Here is a 21,569-nt window from a genome sequence, read left to right as displayed (position 1 = left end):
TTTTTATTATGTAGAATTATGCAAGAGGGAGACAAAGTTATCTGTACAAACAATAAGTATATGAAATGAACTAATTTGAATACTAATTTTAAGAATATAGGTTTTCTCGCGTTAACTACTTTGGATATAAAATATTTAATACACACATGGGAAATATTAAGATCAGGAATAACCGGAAAATATGCTCTTTATTATTTTCGAAAATATTCGATCTATTCTTGCACAGAAAAAACTGAATCCTTTTTTATATTTCATCCATTATACATCACACTCACATTTTTACATACATATACACATACGTATTGTTATGCCGTTTCGGCAAATTTCAATCATTCTCTGATGTACATACTGCATTTATACCGACATTCATATCATATTTTTAAATCACTTCCGACATTTTCTCAGGTCTCTTTCATTCATTCACTCATTGTCTCGTACATTCATGATTTCAACTTTTTATGTTAATAATGTTTGAAATTTTGATCTTTACATTCTTTTACTAAAAACATATATTAGACATTCCTAGCTTTTACTAAAAGCTGTAGTCTTTATGTAAACATTTTATCACACAATTTTTGTATATGTATGATATAATAATTTATATATATATATATAATATATAAATATATTTATATATATATATAATTATATATATATATAATATATAAATATATATATATATATATATATATATATATATATATATATATTTATTTAGTTAGGTTTGTGCGTACGTTTCTTTTCTTAAGGTAGGTATAGGTATATTTTATATATCTTTTATTATATGTATATATAATTAAGAAAAAAGACTTACCCTTTACTTTCTGATTTTTAAATTTTTATTTTGTTTCTAATGCATACAGTATATCGAACAAACTCGAGTATATATGTTCTTGTTTGTAATGAAAAAAGTTTTGTTTATAATTTATCGAAAAACTATGCTACGTATATATGAATCGATTGCTCTTCAGGAAGATATTAATTGGAGCATGAAACTTGTCCTATATACAGGTAGACTTTGGTGTGCGAATGAAATACCACCGTTATGTATCGGCTCTGTAACTAACGTTACCAAAAATTTTACAAATGATATCTATAGTAAAGTCTTTTGTTGCAAACATCGCGAACATCAATAGTCGTTATTATCAAAGAACGAGTTGCACGTTATTTGCGCGTATAGTAATAAGTATAAATACAGTTTGTTTCGAGAGTACAATCGTGTTATAATTGTCAGTTATACGGTAAGCAAGCGAATCGTCTTCCTTGTCATTAAATCACATTTATATTTTTAGGCCAATTCCTAGAATTGTGATAATATTGCAACTATATATATATATATATCATACATTTTAGAAATTTCATCAAAATCGTAATTTATCTAGAATCATCGAATCTTTAAATATATGTGTAACAATAATGTATGCAACAAACGATTGTAAACTCTTATGCTTCTCGCATAAAAAGATATTTTTCTCCGCGATCGGATATCTCGATATGGACTACCAATTTTTACTATATTATAATATTTATTATTATAATATAGTAAAAATTGGTATTTTTACTATATTATAATATTTATTATTATAATATAGTAATAAATATTTACTATATTTGGAAAGACTGTTCGCTGTTTTTCTCTTTATATTGATAATATATTAGCAAATAGAATCACGTCATCCTATGAACGTCTATCCGATAGTTTCCAGCAAGTCCTGGCCGGGTGGGAGGAATTGTTGTTGAGCAACTGAAGAATATTTCGTGTCGATCGGTTTCGTATCATCGTAGAGTGCTGGTGCTTCGCATAGAATTGTAAAAGTTCCAACTATAGAGGCTATCGTAAAGATCCATAAAAAGAGACGATCGAGAACCATTGCGACGAAACCCCAATCTTGATCTTCCTATAACATACAACGTAGAACGTTGTAATTAATGTAGAATAAAGCAGATACAAGATTATACTTGAATATCTATCTAAAAAGATTCCATTATCTTCATATTATTTATACGAAATAATTTAACGAATGTTTCCTATACTGTCATAGCTGTTTTTTTAATTCTGCAATGTTATTTTTATCAACTTTATATTTTCAAAAGTAACAGAAATATTTTTATATACTTTTTAAATATATTTAGATATTTTTTATTTTTTGTAATATATTAATAGATGTTATATAAAATGTTTACCGCGTTGAATTCATCCTGGCGTTGTATATGATGCTGAATGAACATAACATTATGTAAAGCTTTCTCCAATTCGAAAGGATATTTTTTTCTTGGTGTTACATCACTTAATGACTCGTCAAGACCGGACATAACTGTTGGAAGCCCATTATATCCTAAACTGCCGACTAAAAATCGATTATGGGCAGTTGTCCTATGTAAACCATTGCAACCTAAAAGATCGATAACTGTTATACATCTCATTGCTTTTTAATATAATTTAAACATAATAATCTGAACATTTTTTATTACATCAAAAATATATTTATTATAATATATTCCATTTCATGTGTTATGTTAATTTTATTTAACGTTATATTTATTTAATATTATTACAAGGTGTCTACTCTCTAGGAAAATATGGAAAACTTTTGTATCTGAAAAAAATCAGGAAAGTTTCGTGGAATTTTATTGAGATTTAGAACATTTTTTCGAAAATTCTCTTTGATAATTTTGCTCTCATATTGTAAACAGTGTGTGTGTGTTAAACTGGCCTTTCAATTCGTGGAAATTAATTGTTGAGAGTTCTTGATTATTTTTAATAATTTTATAGAATACTTGATAGATTAAACAAATAGTTCTAACTATTAAACAAAGAAAAAAATGGTCGAGACAAATTGAGACGCCAAATTCGTACTTACTTTGTCCCTTGACGATTTTTTAATCATTTTTTTGTCAATTTTTAAATGCTTGAAAATTCTATAATAGTTCTACAAAATATTTTATGGGTAAAAATTATTAGAGAATGTTTATTATAATTAAACAAATTAAATCGTCCGATATCGGACATATAAATATCGAGATGAGACGTCTGTATCTCCGCTCGTCTATAAATTAATTTGTGCACAAGGCATTAATGTTTTTACAAATTAACTTATGCACATTTCATTACATTTATATTTTGTACATACATACATGGAAAATATATGTGTTCTTATATATGCATAAAATTTGTAAAGGCATTAATAATCATTTCTATATATACATACTATGAAGATGATAAATTATTATTTATTTTATTATATGTTAATAAGTATGTATATGTTTCTGCATCAAAATGTTTAAATATTGCAATATTCATAAAATATAATACTTGTATGTATATATATAATATTCATACATATTATTAAATAAAAATATTGCGTGTGATTTCTTGTATATATATATAGTTTTGAACATTTTTTTTATTTAATGACTAGAACTATTTATTTAATTTGTGAAGAACTCTAGAACTAAAAATAAAGTTAGAACTCTAAATTAATTAGTAAAATATTACTAAAATAATTAGTGAGGCTTTCACGAGGTGAGACATCAGCTTCACACACACACACACACACACACACACACACACACACACACACACACACCAGTCAGCCAACCAAGTAAATAGTAAATTATACGTTTAAAATATATGCTAGATAAATGCTAGATTTGTAAATGTACTAAAAAAACTGAATAACTTTCATAAGATAAGCATTTTTTTATGCAAATAAAAAACTGAATAATTTTCATAAAATAAGCATTTTTATTTGCATAAAAAATGCGTATTTTATGAAAGTTATTCCATTTTATTAATACATTTATAAATCTAGTATTTGAAACTTAAGAGGCTCTGTGTTTTTCTTTCGTATAAATAAAATAAATAAAAAATATTAGAAAACATAAGTAAAAATTTATTTTAGAGAAATTTGTATTAAAAAATTTTTTAAATATTCTCTTAGAATTTTAACGAAAAAACCTGGAGAGAATTTCTTACAAAATTTGAATAGACACCCTGTATTAAATATATATGAAATACTATATAGGAAAGTAATGGAGAATATTATAGAATGTTAATTAAAATGCGAAAAACAATATGAACTAGTGAATCGAAAATTAACACATGCAAATTTCTGAAAATAGCAGTGTTTATAAAAAATTATCTTTCTATGTCATATTGCATTTAGGATTATAAAAAATTAGTGAGAAATTGGATTAGATTCTTAAATTAGTTACTATTCTACTTGTTATTTGAGGAAAAAACAAAGTTTACCAATTTAAAGAAATTAAAAAAATTAAATTCTTTATTTATAAAATTGATTACTTTTAAACGAAAGAAAGAATTTATATAAAAGGATCATACCATCGATTCGTTGATGGCGGGCAGAATCCGGCGAAGATATTATCGATGACGATTGCGCTGCTGCTGCGATAGCAGCATTAAACTTACTCTTCTTTCCGGATCTTCCTCTTCCGTGTATCTTGTGCGCGGCGAGATCACTGAGAATATCGTCGGGCACTCTCATCAGAAGCAGCTTCGGTAATCTTCTGATGAAGATCTTTCTCACCCAAGGTGCCATTTTGTGAGTGCTCGGTTTACGATAATGCACATTCAGGATAATGATCGTTATCACGACCGACAAACCGACCAGGATCATCGTGAAGAGTAGGTACTTGCCAAGCAACGGCAGTGCTAGCGACGTGGATGGTATGATTTCAGATATCAGTAGAAAGAACATAGTCTGGGATAATAGGATATTAATGCAGAGCGCGATTTTTTCTCCGGAATCGGCCGGTAGATAGAAAGCCAACACCGATAGATAAGAGATACTGACGCATGGCACTATGAGATTTACCGTGTAGAACAATGTTCTCCGTCGTAAAGTTATGTTGAAGAAGATGTCGGGATACGGTTCGACACAACAAGGATAATACTTCTTGTGACGTTCCGCGGGGACACCTAGTATGTCCCATTCCACGCTTGGATAATATTCGCGTAAATCGATACCTACTTTAACTTTGTCGCCTACATCTTGATTAATATGCTTCAAGTCGATCTGAAGAAAATATATTTCGGATGATTAGAAATAGAAAATACATTAGAGAACTTTTGCATTCGACATTTTTACAAAATATAAAGTGAATGAAAAAAATTATTATCACATAATAAACAATATAATTAATTATAATCTCATATATTTATAAGTTTAAGTGTTGTCTTTTTCAACAGATTTACTTACTTGAAAACCATCGTATGTCCATGAGCCGAATTTCATGAAACAGGTTTGTTGATCGAAAGGAAAGTATCTAACATCTATTTCGCAGGAAGATTTGAAAATTGCGGGAGGTGTCCAAAGAACCTTGCCGGTGTAATGCAAAATAGCCTTAGTCATTGTTGTCACACCGTATTCTCCATCCGCGCTGAAAGTACTCTCGTTATTTCAAGTTAAATGTTTCCAGATTTTTCCATGTAAAAATATAATACATTATATTATTTCTCAGTGAAAAATCAATAAACGTAGGTTCCGAGTTGATAAACTAATAAATTTTTACATATATAATACATTATATATAACTTCTTAAATAAAAAAAAATCAATAAACGCTAGGAAAGTATTTCGCCAGAAATTATGCGTAGTTTTTCAGCTACAATAATTGTAAGAAAGTACAGCATCACGTACTTGTTATAAAGTACAATATCGGGTAACCATATATGTTCGCTAGGCACGTAGAGTTCAGTAACACCTCCGTATTCCAAAGGATCCCACTGGAACTTGTGATCCTGCCATTCCTGAAAATATTAATTTGCTACAATTACAATCGGCTCTTCGACTTCCAATCTAGATAATAACTATAGTTGTTCAAACTTTTTCGCCTGTAATTCAACACTTACATGTTCCAACCAGACGTTCGTCGTTAAGATTTGATCTTTTAAATTCTGCAAATATAACGAATAAGTTTTATTAAGAAGACATGTGAAAATAAATAAATATATGTTACATATTTAATTGCACATAGATTTATTATATTAACATAATTTTCAATAATGATAAAATTATATTTGACTGTATAAGATATGTGTACACATCACATACGAGATCTATCAACTGCGACAGACGGAGACCTAGTTTCACAACTACAGTGTCGTTATTGTTGGATACAGGTCGAATGAGCCGATTGTAATTTGAGAGTAGATCGTCGTAAAGTCTTTTAGCATCTGGATTGCTATAGCAGATCCCCACCGAAAGGATCAGAATGATTAAACGGAATATCATTTTTTTGTTAATATGTGATTACAGAGATCATCAAAAGCATCCTGCACAGAAACATTAATAAAACTATATAAGTTCATTTCGCGTTTATTAATATTGCAATTTATTTCTTATATAAATTTATGAGGTATTTGTGAATGAAAATTATTCAAAGAGATTATATTAATTTTAATATTTTATTTTTGAGAACATTGGAATGCATGTACATAATAATTTAATTGAGACATTGATTTTTTTTACTTTATTTATAACACTTTACAGAAAATTTTATATTAATTTTTTCTCTATATATATTAATTATAGCATATATTAATTTTTTCTGTGTATATATCTAAAATGACATTCTTTAAAATCTGTTTACAAACTTACGTTAAAATAATTTCTTGTTATCAGAAAGTAAATATCAAATAAAAATTTTTTTAATCGAGATTATTTCACGAGATTATTTTAAGATTGATTTTTTATTAATTAGTCTTCATACTTTTCGTTGTCGGGTGAGAGGTTTCAATTTATATATCACTAATATTTATAATTCTATAATATATATATATAGATAGCTTAACTGAGCTTTGCGAGTTATTCGTCATAGAATTACAAACCTGTTGCGTTAAGTGGTCGTCTGCTCGTATTAATTTTTTATGAGAAATATATATTTTAATTATTAAATTTTTTTTATTAAAATATTAATTTAAATTAAAGTTTTTGAATAGTTGTTACGAAAAAGTTTCGTTAAAGTTTTTTACAACAAATTTAGAAGTTTGTAATAATTTTTTATTTCTATATCTGTGAAAGCTCAATATTTTTTTTATTATTTTATTAATAATACAAATTACGGACTATTTTATATTTATTTTATATATGTTTTAACAAGTTTTAAATATTGTAGAAATATATCTGCAAACATATATATATAAGAAAGTTAGGCAAAGTATATTTTTTTATTTTTTGCAAATAAATCTCAAAAAATGTAAAAAAGATACATATATATAACACAGTATATTTAATATAAACTTCTCTTTTTGTACACATCTCTTTGTCATAGTAATCCTTCCTGTAATTAATTTATCATCCACATCAAGAACAAATTGAAAACTATTCTAAAATGAAAACTATTTTGATTATTTGTTATGCTCATACTTTTATAATGCTTATCGATTTTGTTCACCGAGTTATATTTTATTATTGAAACGAAGAATATTATATACATATCAAACATAATCTAAACTATCATGGCATACTTGCGTTTCGCCTTTCTCGGATTTCTCGTTACACGCTTTCTCGGAATACGGCACCTTTATCCTCTGCCCTTCTTGTTTATCATAATCTGTCCTGATAAATACGTAGGATCTCTGACGCGCGTTTATCAATCGGTGATACGCTAAGTCAGACTTTGATCTGGTCTCTCATTACTCACGCGGATTGTCTCGCTCGCGAAATACCGAAAGAACGTCGAACAGAAATGACATTGTGTACAGCCGCTGGACCACTGGATGCTGCTACGTGCACCTCCGATCCGCAGGATCAATACGACATTGCGCATGTACCAGCATGGCCGGTTCTCGGTCTCTGCGCGGTGTGAATGCACTTTCACCGCGCAAACTCGCGATGCTACTGCGCCACTTGGCAGTGGAAAGAGACGCGCAAGCCAGCCGGGTCTCGACGCTTTCCTGGGAGCACTACGCCCTTTCCGAATAATTCTCGCAGCTCTTAATTGTCCTCTATCTCTTATCTAATATTTATTCAAAAAATGCGGTAGTAAACTATCGCATAAATATTCAGTTTATGAATAAAACTATGCTAATTATTATAATTAATCTGTTTGCTTCAATAATTTGATTTTTATGACCGAAAGAGAAAATAAAGTAATGCGTTGATAGGTTTTTAATCAACTTTATGTTGAAAAATTATGCAATTTTAAATGACGCTAACTTTAATATATAAGTCTTTATCATTGTAATAAATTAATGTTTGATTTGCTTTTTGCAATTTCATGGAAAGACGATTAATCATAATATTAATGAATAGAGTTCAAAATATGATCAATTTCCTTAAAAAAAATATATATATAAATAAAATAAAATAAAATCCTTTACAATAAATTTTTTTAATTATTATAGAATCGCTCGTTTTTTGTACTTTATTTTTACAATAATTCTTATAGCGATAACTTGCGATTATTCCACGTCTTTCAAGAATCAGCTTCATCCCTTTTACCGTGTATATAAGCTCGGTGATAAACCCGCTTATCTTTCCGGATTTTTTTGTTGTGAGCCATTGCAGCTGCCGAGCAGCAGATCTACTTTCAGCATTAGATTCACTGGTAGTTTTTTTTCCCATGTAAGTACAATGTGCGCTTTTGTATTGTATACATTTACATTCCCCATTTTGTGCTTTCGTATTTGTGGCATTAACATTGTTTTAAATTGTCCATGATATTTCAGTGCGACTATACGTTTCTACTTCCTCACTTGTAGAGATTATTTTTAAAATATGTAAATTTACTTAGCTCGCGAACAAAAATGCATTTTGTTATAAGCGTAAGTCTTTTGAGTAAACGGGGAATAAAATGGCAATCTTTTCATCACAATGCACAATTTGTAAGATACTTTACTATTATCATGTTTGTATCTTGTTGAATAATTGATAGATTATTAACAAAGGCTTGAATAAAGAAGTATTTATTTTTAAAATATAGCAAAGCGTACAACAACAACTTTACTAAGGGTAAATAAATATCTATTCTTAACGTATGTATACAACGACATTTTATACGAATAATTTATGCATTATTGAAGAAATAATAAATATATTTGAGATTATTACTTAAAAGGAAACTATTATAAATATATAATAAAAACATTAGTTACATAAAGTGCCAGTTTTATTAACTTGACAACATACGAATATTTTTATATCATACTTAATATAACTGGATAATTAATAGAATTTTATTTATCACAGACACGCACATGGCGTGTGAAATAATAATTAAAATTATTCTAAAAAATTTATTCTGAATTATGTCACGATTTTTAGAGATGGTCTAGAGTGAACTTTATGTTATGTATGAACCCTACGTAATGAAAACATTTTGTCGACCGTCGAGTGCATGATGCTCTCGTGTATAGTCAGCCATCTAGCATTTTTCTTTACGGTAGGGTCGAGACATCGTACGTTCGTCCATTACAGCACTTTATTCTTATGCGTATAAGCCATTCTTCTGCGTTTATATATTTTACGTTAGCCTCGTACTACTCTGCCTTGCAAGCTCTATGATAAACGTAACCATTTTTCCGCATTTTCCTTTTCTCTTTGTCTCTCGTCCACATTGATAAGGCAACGGAAAACCGCAACGCTATTTTTGAATACAATACATGTTGGACGGAATAGATCCTTCCGAGTTATATATTTTGTTATACGTCTTGTTATTCAGTCTAGCTTGAACGAATACGTGCAATCGCATCGAATGAATTCGTATAGGAGGGCTTGTGAATTTTTTTTTCTGATTCATCATTCTCCTTTTTCTCTTACGACATTGTTAAACAATGTTTCACACCATGTTCCTTTCTGCGATACTGTTCCTCTGATTATGACCTAAATATTTAGTCGACCGAATAACTATTATATTTCGAGCGCGCATAGTCCGCGAAAGTTATCAGCGTCGCTTTCATCCTAAATTGCGCCATTTACCCTGTGCTCCTTAATTGCAGGAAAGTTAGTCGAGCGTATTTGAAGTTTCTGACGACATGATCGGATTTTGTTCTTCCGCGGTCATGTATTGGAAGACAGTTATCCGATGTTGAGCAACTATCCTCGTAAAGTGCGAGGACCTCGTAGGACCTCTCCATCTCCCTCCTCTTACCACGAATTATTAATCAGAACTAGTGGCTGAAATCTGGCGTCACACAGAAGCGATCTTTCTTAATCATGACGAAAGTTGTACTGGCATAGCCGGTTTGAAATTTCCAGTATCCTAACACGAAGATAGCGAGAAGAGCAGATGTTGAGAAAACGCGAGAGAGGAACAGAGAGATAGAGACAGGTTTATGATACGACAAAATGAAGAGAGAGAGAGAGAGAGAGAGAGTCGACACACAATCTAGACATAATCGTAGCTGGAAGAGACGGTTACGTCAGGAATGGTTGGTCTTCGGGACATGGTGGTAATTAATGTGGCCTCACGCATCGGGCGATCTCCCGTCGTACGTTCTCGCTTCGACTCACTGTTTCCCTTGTGCTCTCGTACAGAGAAAACTTTTAGGGCTGCGAGATAAGCCAAAACCCCATTATAGTTCTCCGTTAGATTTACCCGCTGTGTGCCTCGAACAGTCGCGCGAGATCTCCACTCTATCTCTGTTCCACCGACTCTCTGTATCTGCCATTTGCTGTCCGCTCTCTTTGGGGGTCTTTAACCCCAAGATAATGGCCAGAATGGTGTTGGAGTTTAAATGAGTGTTTGCGCGCTCTCGGTAAATTATGGCGACCCCTTTCGAGGCGCTCATTGCTATATACGTGCACGAGCGGTGTTCAGAAGGTGCACCGTCGTCACATCTCATGCTTGGCTAATTATTGTGCAGCGTGCGTTAAAATAGTGTCTTCACGCCCTTCTCCGTTCGATGTATGCCACGCGCCGATATTTTTATTCAATTCCTTGCGTAGTCGATTATCTTCTTTTTGCTCGAACGTTGAATTCTCCTATAACTATAACGAAGAATATATATGTCGTAGGCAAATGGTTATTTTAGGAAAATAGCTTTTGATTAGGCAAATGTTTTCTGGCTGGTCAAATGACTTTCATTCGTTTATTTGTATTCAAATGTTATTTTCCTAGACAAACAGCATTTGACTAAACCGCTGTTAGGCAAATGGCTTAACGAAGCGTGCATCGATGCATTCAGTATTTGTAAGATTATGAATAAAAAATTATAAATGTAGTGTAAGAGTTCGGACATAGGTTGAATTAAGATTTTATATTGAAACTTCCACACAGTACTGTCAGCCTTGGTAGTTTCTACGCTCTCAAGTTTTGTTATAATTTTTTATGGGGACGGGGCTTCGCCCCGTCCCCCTATGCGCTCCCATCTAAGCGTTCTTTTCCAAGATGTACTTTCTAGCATGTACATGCTAGAAAAGAACTCTTAGATGGGAGTGCATAGGAGGACGGGGCGAGGCCCCGTCCCCATAAGAAAATATAACAAAACTTGAGAGCGTAGAAACTACCAAGGCTGACAGTATTGTGTGGAAATTTCAATGTAAAATCTTAATTCAACCTATGTCCGAACTCTTACACTACATTTATAATTTTTCATTCATAATCTTACAAAACAAATACTGAATGCATCGATGCACGCTTCGTTGAGCCATTTGCCTACCAGCGCTTCAGTCAAATAGCATTTGCTTAGGAAAATAGCATTGAAACATAAAAATAAACGGGCGAAAGCCATGTGGCCAGCCAGATAGCATTTGCCTAGTCAAAAGCTATTTTTCTAAAAAAACCATTTGCTTACAACATATATATAAAACTATTAATTTCGAGAATCGACTTTACGTGTTTTTCTTTAAAAAAATAAAATAGTATATGAATAGTATTATTTTAAAATAAAAGAGTAAAAAATTTTATGTATTTTAGAATCATTTCATAATATATTTCAACGCGTCAAATTTTATTACGTGGTATAGTGCGTATTGTTTTCGCGAGAAAGGGAGCACACTCCTCCTCCTTGCCGTCGTTGCGTGAATAAAAGATGCAAGGGATAGTAGTGCCTAAACAGGCGTAACTGTTTTACAATGTTACATTATATAATATTTTATTTCGGAATTGCTTACTACATATTAACGCGTTAAAATTGATCGTGTAGTATAATGCGTACGTACACATATTATTGTAACGAGAAAGAAAGAATGTGTTATTGTGACGCGTTCGACTTTGAGGATCGCGCACGAGTCGACGGCGCACACGGCGGAGTGGGGGTATGCGGCTACGTGCTATTACTACACCTGCCGAGATCACAATACATTCCGATTTCGGCAGGCATAGGAATAGCGCGTATCCCCACTCTGGCGTTTGCGTCGTCGACTCGCGCCGGGTCACCTCAAAGTCGAACGCGTCACAATACTCACTCTCTCTTTCTCGTTACAATAATATGTGTACGTACGCATTATACTACAGCATTTGCTTAGGAAAATAGCATTGAAACATAAAAATAAACGGGCGAAAGCCATGTGGCCAGCCAGATAGCATTTGTCCAGTCAAAAGCTATTTTCCTAAAATAACCATTTGCCTACAACATATATATATATATATATATATATATATATATATACATATATATATGTTTATATATATTTATTCTGTTCCTTTATCTAATTTTTAATTCAATTCTAATTGAAGAAAATGGTATATTGTTAATTATTGTGTTTGTCGTACAATCGTTCGCGTTATTAACAATTCTTGTCGTGCGAAAGTTGACTTTTATTTTAGCAATTGACGAAAAATTTTTAAATTTTAAATATTCTACAGATTCTAGAAATATATTATAATTTTAAATTAATAATTAATTTAAAAAAATATAACTCTTTGTCCATACTACCTTTTAGTTACATATAAAACTGCTTTTTCCATAATATTGAAATGGAATACAAGAGGAAAACTACATACATGCAATTTTTTACATTTTTATCATAAACAGTTTTGGTTAGTCAGTTTTGCAGTGACTATTTAATTATTGCCATCATCATCAAAAATGAGTCAACTGAGTCAGTTATGATAGCGACAGATATGAATATTACTTCGCACGATCTAAAATTAAAATTACGAGATACTGATTTGTTTAAAGCTGAATAAGAACAATTATTTTGAAATATATTTATAATTATTTTGAGTTCAATTTATCAAATGTTATCAAAATTAATATGTCATTTTTAGAATTTCGATGCAATTAGAATTTTTGCGACCAAATATAAAAAATATGTTTTCGAAGAAATTTACATTATACTTTGTATTAAAAGTGTTAAACATTTTTTTATTTGAATCAAAATTGATAATCAAGTTTTTCGATAGAATTCTATCTAGGGCTACTAGCAAAACTAGTTCAATTTAGAAACAGGTTAACCCATTAAAGTTAAAAAAATTGTGCTCGACGATTGAACAATTTTTCAAAATTTCTATACATAATTTTTTTATTGTTTCGAATATTAATTGTCAGAATTTTTTATAAAACAATAGAAATTCTTTGAAAAGAAGAACTGTATGTAAGAATATATACATACATTTTATTACAATTTTAATATTTTCAAGAGATCTTTATCTCACTAATTAATCATTAATTTAACTTTATTGATAGTATCACAAAATCAGAAAAAACTTCTCGACATTATTTTTAAATTCTTTCATTAATAATGGAACGTCTCGCGTGCGAAAGAGATAAGTTGTTGCAATTTATTTAATTAATATTTAATCACATATTTCAATATTGTTTTAATAATATTTAAATATCGTTTAATATTGTTTTTTAATTTCTACAATAATTACATTATTAGTATTTAAATGATTTGTTAAAATATCTATATATTTCCAAATTGTTTGACTGCACAGTCAACAAACCTGTAATTATATTTTTAAATATTAAATTTTGCGGATATATTTAATTTTAATTCATCGTAATTTATAATTATAATTTGATTATGCATTTATTAATTTTTCTTATATGGTATAAAGTTATAAAAGGAAATAGTAATTATCTTAAGTAAAGCGCGAGCGTACATGTTGCTTGTTATTTAAAATTCGAAAAGTGCGCGGAAGTGCAATTAGGAGCAACAGGTGTAGTATCGCGGCAGGTGGCGCGTAAAGTTGGCTGCACGATTTCCGAATTCCCGCCGTTCAAGATTCGTTCATTACGCAAATTTGCGAGACGCGTAAGTGTCGGGTAGGCATCGTTATTCTTCCGTCCGTCGCGTCGTAATAAAGTAGTCCGCTTCGTGATTTAGCATCGGGAGTGCCGTGTAAAGTGTCGCCCGATTGTATTTTCGTTATTAATGCGCGCTCAATTGCAATTAAGCTCGCGCGATTTTTCCCCTGCAGTTCGAGCGTCGTTCGTTACGCTAATTTGCGAGGTGCGTGGGTGTCGAGTGTATTGTAGTCCCGTACAATTCTCTCGCGTTATTCTTCCATCGCAGTGTAATAAAGTAGATTTCGCGATTTAACCTCAGGAGTGCCGTGTAAAGTGTCGCGCGATTTTATTTTCGTTATTAATGCGCGCTCAATTGTAATTAACCTCGAGCGATTTTTCCTCTTCCGTTCGAGATTCCGTTTGTTACGAGATCCATAGGTGGATTGTAGTTTAATATTTTTCTGTAATAATAAAGTAAATTTCGCGATTTAACATCGGGAGTGTCGCGCGATCATATTTATTGATATAATGAATAACGAAGGAAGAGAGGAAGGAAGGGCGTTAAAATAATGATGCTGACGGAGCAACTGTGAAGAGTGAGTGATCTATTATTTATATATTATTGTTCGCTTGCGCGCGCGTGCGTGACTAAATCCTCTTCGCGCTTCATGAGCCATTACACGTGTGATAAGTAATGTAATACGTGTAAAAAATTTTTTGCTATTTACATTTTAAGAAATATATGTTAAGAAACATATTTAAAATATATTTGAAATGTCTATAAGTTATAATAACATTCTTCTTATTATTTATAATGAATATTTTTCTTTTAATAATAAATAATAAATCTTTTATTTAGATTTGATTTCAAATTTTATGAACGAGTTTATATTTCAGAAAAAAAATTTTATTTGAAATATTATATAACTATTTTATTATTTATTTACTTGGAAGAAGAATAAAAAAGTCAATATTATGTAACGCGCAATAATGTATTTTATAAAATATTAAATAACTTGTGTATGTGTGTGCGTGTATATATGTTTTAAAATATATTAATTATTTTGTTTATCGCTATAATTTGAATATATTTGTCTGTTACAGATCAAAATAACAGATATATTAATTATTTTGCTTGTCGCTATAATTTGAATATTTGTCTGTTACAGATCAAAGTAATTGTGTTACAACTCCAGTAGTTTGTACATGAATGGAGGAACACGAGAGGAACAGAAAGTGATGTGCTGTGTGATGTAACGGAGCAATCGTGTGGAATGAGTAGTAGTGAGTACTAAATTATTTTTTTATTTTAATTTGAAGATGGCAGTCTGTATGCATACATAGTTTCAGATATAATTACTCTCTCTTCCTTTCGTAATTTCGCGAATTTTCTTTTCGTGAAATAGTCTCGCGTAAGAAACGATTTCACAGTAAACACAATCGGTGTTTCCTTCTTCTTTGGCGTCAAGAGACTGGTCGGCTTGCCTGTTCGGTCTTTTCGCGTTATCCCAAGAGTGTCGTCCTGGTCCGTCTGTCACCGACATCATTCGCCCTAGTTCTGATCTTTCAGTGACGTTAAAGCACGACGTTAGTTCCCGAGAGGCCAAAGCTGAAGGTAACATCATTATAGATGACGAAAGGAACCGGTAAGCTTCCGTTGGGAATGACGTCTACTTGAGAAAATGCAGTAACATGATACACGACTGACATCTTCTTAAATGCTTTCGAATTAAACTGTTATTGGGGATAGAAATCCTTTGGGATAAAAGACAGCGTGACTGGTAATTTGAAGATTGTAATTAGCTGTAGCTGCTGTTTTCGAACATTTCCATTTAGATTTCCTTACCGACTATATGTATATATAATTGGCTTTTATGACATAAAAAGATTTTATCTTTTATTTCTAAAAATAACGTAAACATAAAAATTAGCTTTTTTTGCATTTCTTGGATATATAAAATATTATTTCGAAAAAATACCTTTCTCCGTATCATTTTTTTGTAAAATTTTTAATTGCAATCTCAATTTTGTGTGAAATACAAACAATCAGTTTTTGTTCCTTGCAACTATTCTTGACAATTTGTTATTAAATTTTTAAGTATAATTGATCAGCATAACTCTGTGAAATGAGGTAAGTCACAAATATATATAATTCAATCTGTAAGAAAGATGATCTTTATTTCTCAGTTTTATCTTTAACCAATTTTTCTTTCTGTCAAAGCGATATGAGAAATATTGAAACAATATATCTTCCTTACATAGGCTTTTGCACAATAGACTAGGAGTTGCGTAAATTTTAGTAGGAAATTGAAGATAGACGGAAATTGATTCGCCACTCGGTACGGCGAATAGAAAATAAGTAACAGAATGTAAGATAGACCGACGCGAAAATAGGTGTAGCGAGAATTCCTCCAGTTTAGTCGGATGGCATACCAGAGGTAATTGCATTTTTCGACGTAACGTTTAATTGTACAGAATATCTCTCGTTGAATTTTATCTTTGCTATTAGCGTGATACTTGAACGGAATTACTAAAACATAACTGAAGCGCTGTTATCTTGCTTTGTCAGACACGTGCGATAATGTTATAAATTGTAGTCGATGATTTATTTTCGACGAAGCTCGATGAGGAGACAGTTCTATTCAGCGAAACTTGATGAGGAAATTCGATAACGCTTATGATACTATAATCCTGCATCACGCCAGACTGAAACTGCGATAGCCTTTATGGCGACTGTATAATATCAATATGTGTTTATCTAAGCGTCATGTGCATTCAAATTACGATTAATTTAAATAATCATATTTCTATTATTCGATTATACGGATTTTATTTATTTTTACAAAGTTATAAATTTCTTATTGATAAATAGACATTTAAATTATTAAGTTTATTGATCATCTTAATACAATTTTAATTTTCCTTTTTTGATGATATAATTTTTATTGCGACATGCTTTCTTTTATAAATTAATTTTTGCAAAGATATTTATGTGAATTTTTGACAATTTTGTTTTTTTATCGACTTAATAAATAATTATAATTCTAATAGACAATTTGTATTTATTAATATAAAAAAATCAAAGAATAGATTTTCGTATTTTCTGATACATTTCTTCTAAGATACACTTGAAAAGATAATTATTTAATAATGGTTTTATGATATATATTTGCGACTTGATAGAAATATAAAAACTGACTTTGATGTAGCGATTGCCGATATCAAAATATATCGTCCGACCTCACGTTTCTTTGCTGAATGATTTTTGAATTTTACGTTTTCGATTAGAATAATTGAGTGTGTGAGCAAATCTATCGAGAATGTCGATACTTCGGACCGGCCTATCTATCTTTCGGATTGAGAATACCTGAGGGAAATACGTCTAGTACTCGACACGCGCCAGGTTACTCTCGGATCGTTTCCGCTTTCATGCTCAACAGCGTTATCTTGTACAAGTATATTAATAATTATGTTAAAGTTGCCGATTGAAAACAATGCAGAGAAGAGATGCAGCTATTAAAGAATGAGCTGATGTTGTCACGGCAGCTTTAAGAATTTAATTGCCGTGTCCGTGTTACAAACTTATTTTCTCTTTAAAATGACCACTGAAAGCGAGACTTTATCGTCGTAAAATTATCATCGCCTGTAGTGACGGATGTATAATAATGAAGATAATTAAAAACGCTCTACAAATTTTCATGATAACTCCTAATATAATTTAATGTCCGGCTTTATAGATTCGAGTAAATTCGCGTCGAGGCCGGGAAAGTGCATTTTCGCGTACGTGGCAACCGCATTTCTTGTGCAATGCACCATATCACATGGTGCAATGTGCCGGTCGCGCCATAAAAGTAACGTGTCCGTTAAGACTTAATAAAAGAGGATTTCGTCCAAATGCGATCGAGGCGAAAGAAGGGGTTAACGGTGACTGCAGCGGCCTTCCTCGGCTGCCAGGGTTAAATCCAACTACGGAAGATTTCTCTTGCACGAAAAGCACGCATTGGTTTTCTTCTTGGCGTACATACAGGGTCGAATAACTCGCGGATTTGGACCGCGGACGCGAATTCTATACACGATCGTCTCCCATTGGCGTATGAATTATTAATATCATTGCTGATCTATATAATGTTTCATCGGGATGTGTCTTTTGTACGGTGCGGTGAATTCCCATTCAGTTGGCTCCGCCAACTGTTTCGAATGCCATCGAATTTTCGCGAGTAAGCCCCGATCAGATCGCATCGCCGAGGTAAAGCAGAGTGTGTATCGATGTGTCGTGCAAAGGCAACATACAATCGCTTGGGCCCTTGTGGAATTCTCTCCACTGCCTGTGCCGCGAAACAAGAACTTCACGCATACCACTTACTTTGGGGAATCCGTGTAGATACCAGCTACCGGAAATACCTCACACATACCCTATCAAATCGTGGTGCTGTAGACTGTTACATATCTGAGGTGGTCTCGCGCAGTTTGCTGTAACCGACGTGTGTGTTTTCGCTAATTCGAAACATCCTGTGATTAACGCGTTGACTCAATCAGTACATGGTAGCTTTCACATAGATTCTCTGATAAATAGTCATTTAAATTATTAAGTTTATTGATCGTCTTAATACAATTTTAATTTCTTTTTTTTTTATGATATAATTTCTATTGCGATATGCTTTCTTTTATAAATTAATTTTTGCAAAGATATTTATGTGTATCTCTTTCATATATATATAATATACATATGTAGATATTTGACAACGCAAAAAGAAATGTGAGTGTCGAATGAATATTTTCAAAACTATTTAAGATATCGGAAAATATTTCCAGATTTTCTCTTATCAGAGCAGATCCTTTCATGCTACCTATTGACAGATTTTGCTATTCATATAAATCATACGTATTTTATTCTTAACAATAATGAGAATTCTTTCTCATGCTCTCGTTAAATTTAATAATTTTAAAATGACCAGCTGTGCATTAATAGTTCTTTAAATTGCAAATACGAATAAACTAAAAGTAGGAAGAATGGTATTTTTATTGCATATTTAAATATCAGTTTGATTAAAAATATATGATAACTGATTTTTTTACATATTTTATTTTTATATTTAATAATATTTATATTACATAAATAAATCTCAGAATGAAGTGGTCACATTTAGAGTTTTAGTGAAAATGCAGGTCAAAGAAATATGAATACTCGATATGTTTATATAACATTAATATACGGTGATATGTCGCCAGTAGGAATACATTAGATGAGAAAAAGAGAAAACTGAGAGCGTTACATTAGATAATAAAATTATACTAAATATATAATAAATAATATAATAAATATATAATAATATAAATAATATTTTATTGAATAATTCTAACAAAATATCCATAAAAATAATCTTGGCTAATTTGGCGACATTATTGTATACTGGAAAATGTAAAGAGTATATCAAGGGAATACGGGAAACAGAAAAAAGATGAAGAGAGCAAAGTTATGTTTGATACATCCGCATCGGATGAAGCGTTCGTTTCCCATCGTTGCAAACCTAGTAACAAGACGGACGGAGAACAGAGACCAAGACAGATAAGCAGACGGAAACGGACGTATACAGGGGGTAAGAGAGGGCGAGATCGAGAAGCGTCTTTTTCCTTTTTTCTCTTTTTTTTTTGCATCATCCCCCGCGCCTCGTCACCATTTCTGCACTCTGTTCAGCACCCTCTGACGAGTCGACCTCGCACCGCCACGTCAGTATCGACTGGGGTACCTCGTGGAGAGAACAACGGCAGGGAGGGCAGAGGAAAGAGGGTTGCTGAACACACGGAGTAAAGCGTGAAAGAGAGGGATGCTGGGAAATAGAAAGAGAGAGATATGGGGCGGTTCGTCGATTCTCGGCAAATCTCGTGTTCAGTGCCGTATGCGAATCCGCCTTTTGCGTTGGAGATACTGCGTGAACATCCAACTTTTTGGCACATAATTGTCTCATTAATCACTGTCTGAATCTTCTTGTCATTTTGACGAGTTACCGTCGATAATGATGCCGGAATGAAAAACGTATTTGGAAATTTCATCTATGCAAGAGAGATGGGCAGATTAATATCTACCACAACTACTTACCGCGTGCCTCGACTGCAAAGGGCTTTATTTTATTTTCTATTATGTTGACGTAAGGCTTATTGACTGATAGGACTCTTTTATCGTAACCCATAGATTTTTGTGTTTAAGAACGTAGCTATTTTACATTCTGTATTTTATATTTGAATATAAACGTGACGCGGATAGTCAATAATCAAGTAATCCAATCTTTATACGAAACAATATGTACAAATAGAAATTTATACGCATGTTGAATTGTTATATAGTTACTTCAGATCATATAATATTTCATATACGATGATACTTGGTAGCTATCTTGAAAACTATTAATTAATAACACGATATATAATCTATATCAATAATCTATATATCTCTAAAATAGTAAATAAAAAAATATTTATCTGATTAATAAAAATAGTCTTTAAAATTACCATCCGTCAGATTATTTTATATAAATATGGGATGTAATATAAATCCACATATATGTATAAACAGTATGTATAAACAGTACCCATGTAAGTTTATATTAATTAAAATACTCGCATACTGCATTAGATGCGTTTGTAAATAAAAAAAATTGAATATTATGTACGGTTTTACAAATTATGAAAATTTCTTTTTACGACGAATATTATAAATGTTTTTGCAGAATTTTTTTAAAAATAAAATATACATTTTTTTGATGAGGAAAATTTAATTTTAATATAATTAAAATAAAACGAACAAACGAACGTACATCTTATTGTTAGCTAAACCGGTTTTATCAAAGCTGAAGAAGATTGTGCATTGAAATTATACGTAAAATCACTTGGAGCGAGCCAAGTTCGTTAACACGCCAAACAAGTTAACGGTCGTTTAAGCGGGCGATGATATCGCGCGGGTGTCGTGACACGCGAGCATGCATCGCGTGGATCTTGCATTTATTCGTATGCCAACGTTAACACGGGAATGAGAGAGCGGTATAGGAAGACGAAGACGAAGACGAAGGCGAAGGCAAAGGCGAAGGCGAAGGCGAAGGCGAAGGCGTACGCGCGCATAGCGCATACATCCCTGTCGGCACGTCGCCGCCTCGAGGTTTCCACATGGTCTCGCGTTATATCGAGGGCGAGTCGCACGATGCTCGGCGCATCTCGAGCGTTCTCGTAGCCGGTCCTGTCGGTGCTGCCACATGGCCGCGCGTCGTGTTTTGCGGGCTTGGCGAGCTTTCAGGGGCGGCACCTGCGTGGTAGGATACTCTCGCTGGCTCTCGCTCGGCGTTAGGGTGTCAGGACGAGTGAGAAAGCGGGGTGGCGGCTCGGCTAGGTTCGGTCGACTTCGCAAGTCATCGCCGACGTCTCGCGTCGGGGCTTCCACA

At 32.2% G+C, this 21,569-nt stretch overlaps 2 protein-coding genes across 3 annotated transcripts in view; one reads left to right on the top strand and one right to left on the bottom strand.

The window, feature by feature from the left end:
• Positions 1-826: 826 nt before the first annotated feature.
• On the bottom strand, positions 827-7,764 carry Nachralpha2 (nicotinic acetylcholine receptor alpha2). 2 transcript variants are annotated; one of them, XM_072908845.1, is made up of 8 exons: positions 7,489-7,764; positions 6,074-6,294; positions 5,872-5,916; positions 5,660-5,769; positions 5,220-5,400; positions 4,343-5,036; positions 2,185-2,393; positions 827-1,898 (listed from the first exon to the last, which is right to left on the bottom strand). In XM_072908845.1, exons 2-8 carry the CDS (start codon positions 6,251-6,253, stop codon positions 1,689-1,691), a joined length of 1,629 nt encoding a protein of 542 aa, XP_072764946.1. In that variant the 5' UTR covers positions 6,254-6,294; positions 7,489-7,764; the 3' UTR covers positions 827-1,688. The 2 variants fall into 2 exon arrangements, with proteins under 2 accessions (XP_072764946.1, XP_072764947.1); XM_072908846.1 differs by lacking the exon at positions 7,489-7,764 and adding an exon at positions 6,850-6,943.
• Positions 7,765-14,581: 6,817 nt separating this feature from the next.
• Nachralpha1 (nicotinic acetylcholine receptor alpha1) overlaps positions 14,582-21,569 on the top strand; it is a 130,247-nt gene continuing 123,259 nt past the window's right edge. The window contains exons 1-2 of the mRNA XM_072908377.1: positions 14,582-14,735; positions 15,309-15,423. The gene's annotated coding sequence lies outside the window, so the exon portion shown is untranslated. The remainder of the gene's footprint in view (positions 14,736-15,308; positions 15,424-21,569) is intronic.

The sequence above is a fragment of the Anoplolepis gracilipes genome, chromosome 16 (assembly GCF_047496725.1).
Source record: "Anoplolepis gracilipes chromosome 16, ASM4749672v1, whole genome shotgun sequence".
Classification (NCBI taxonomy): Eukaryota; Metazoa; Arthropoda; class Insecta; order Hymenoptera; family Formicidae; genus Anoplolepis; species Anoplolepis gracilipes.
Note: the sequence above shows the minus strand (reverse complement) of the source record. Positions and strands in the feature narration are given on the sequence as shown.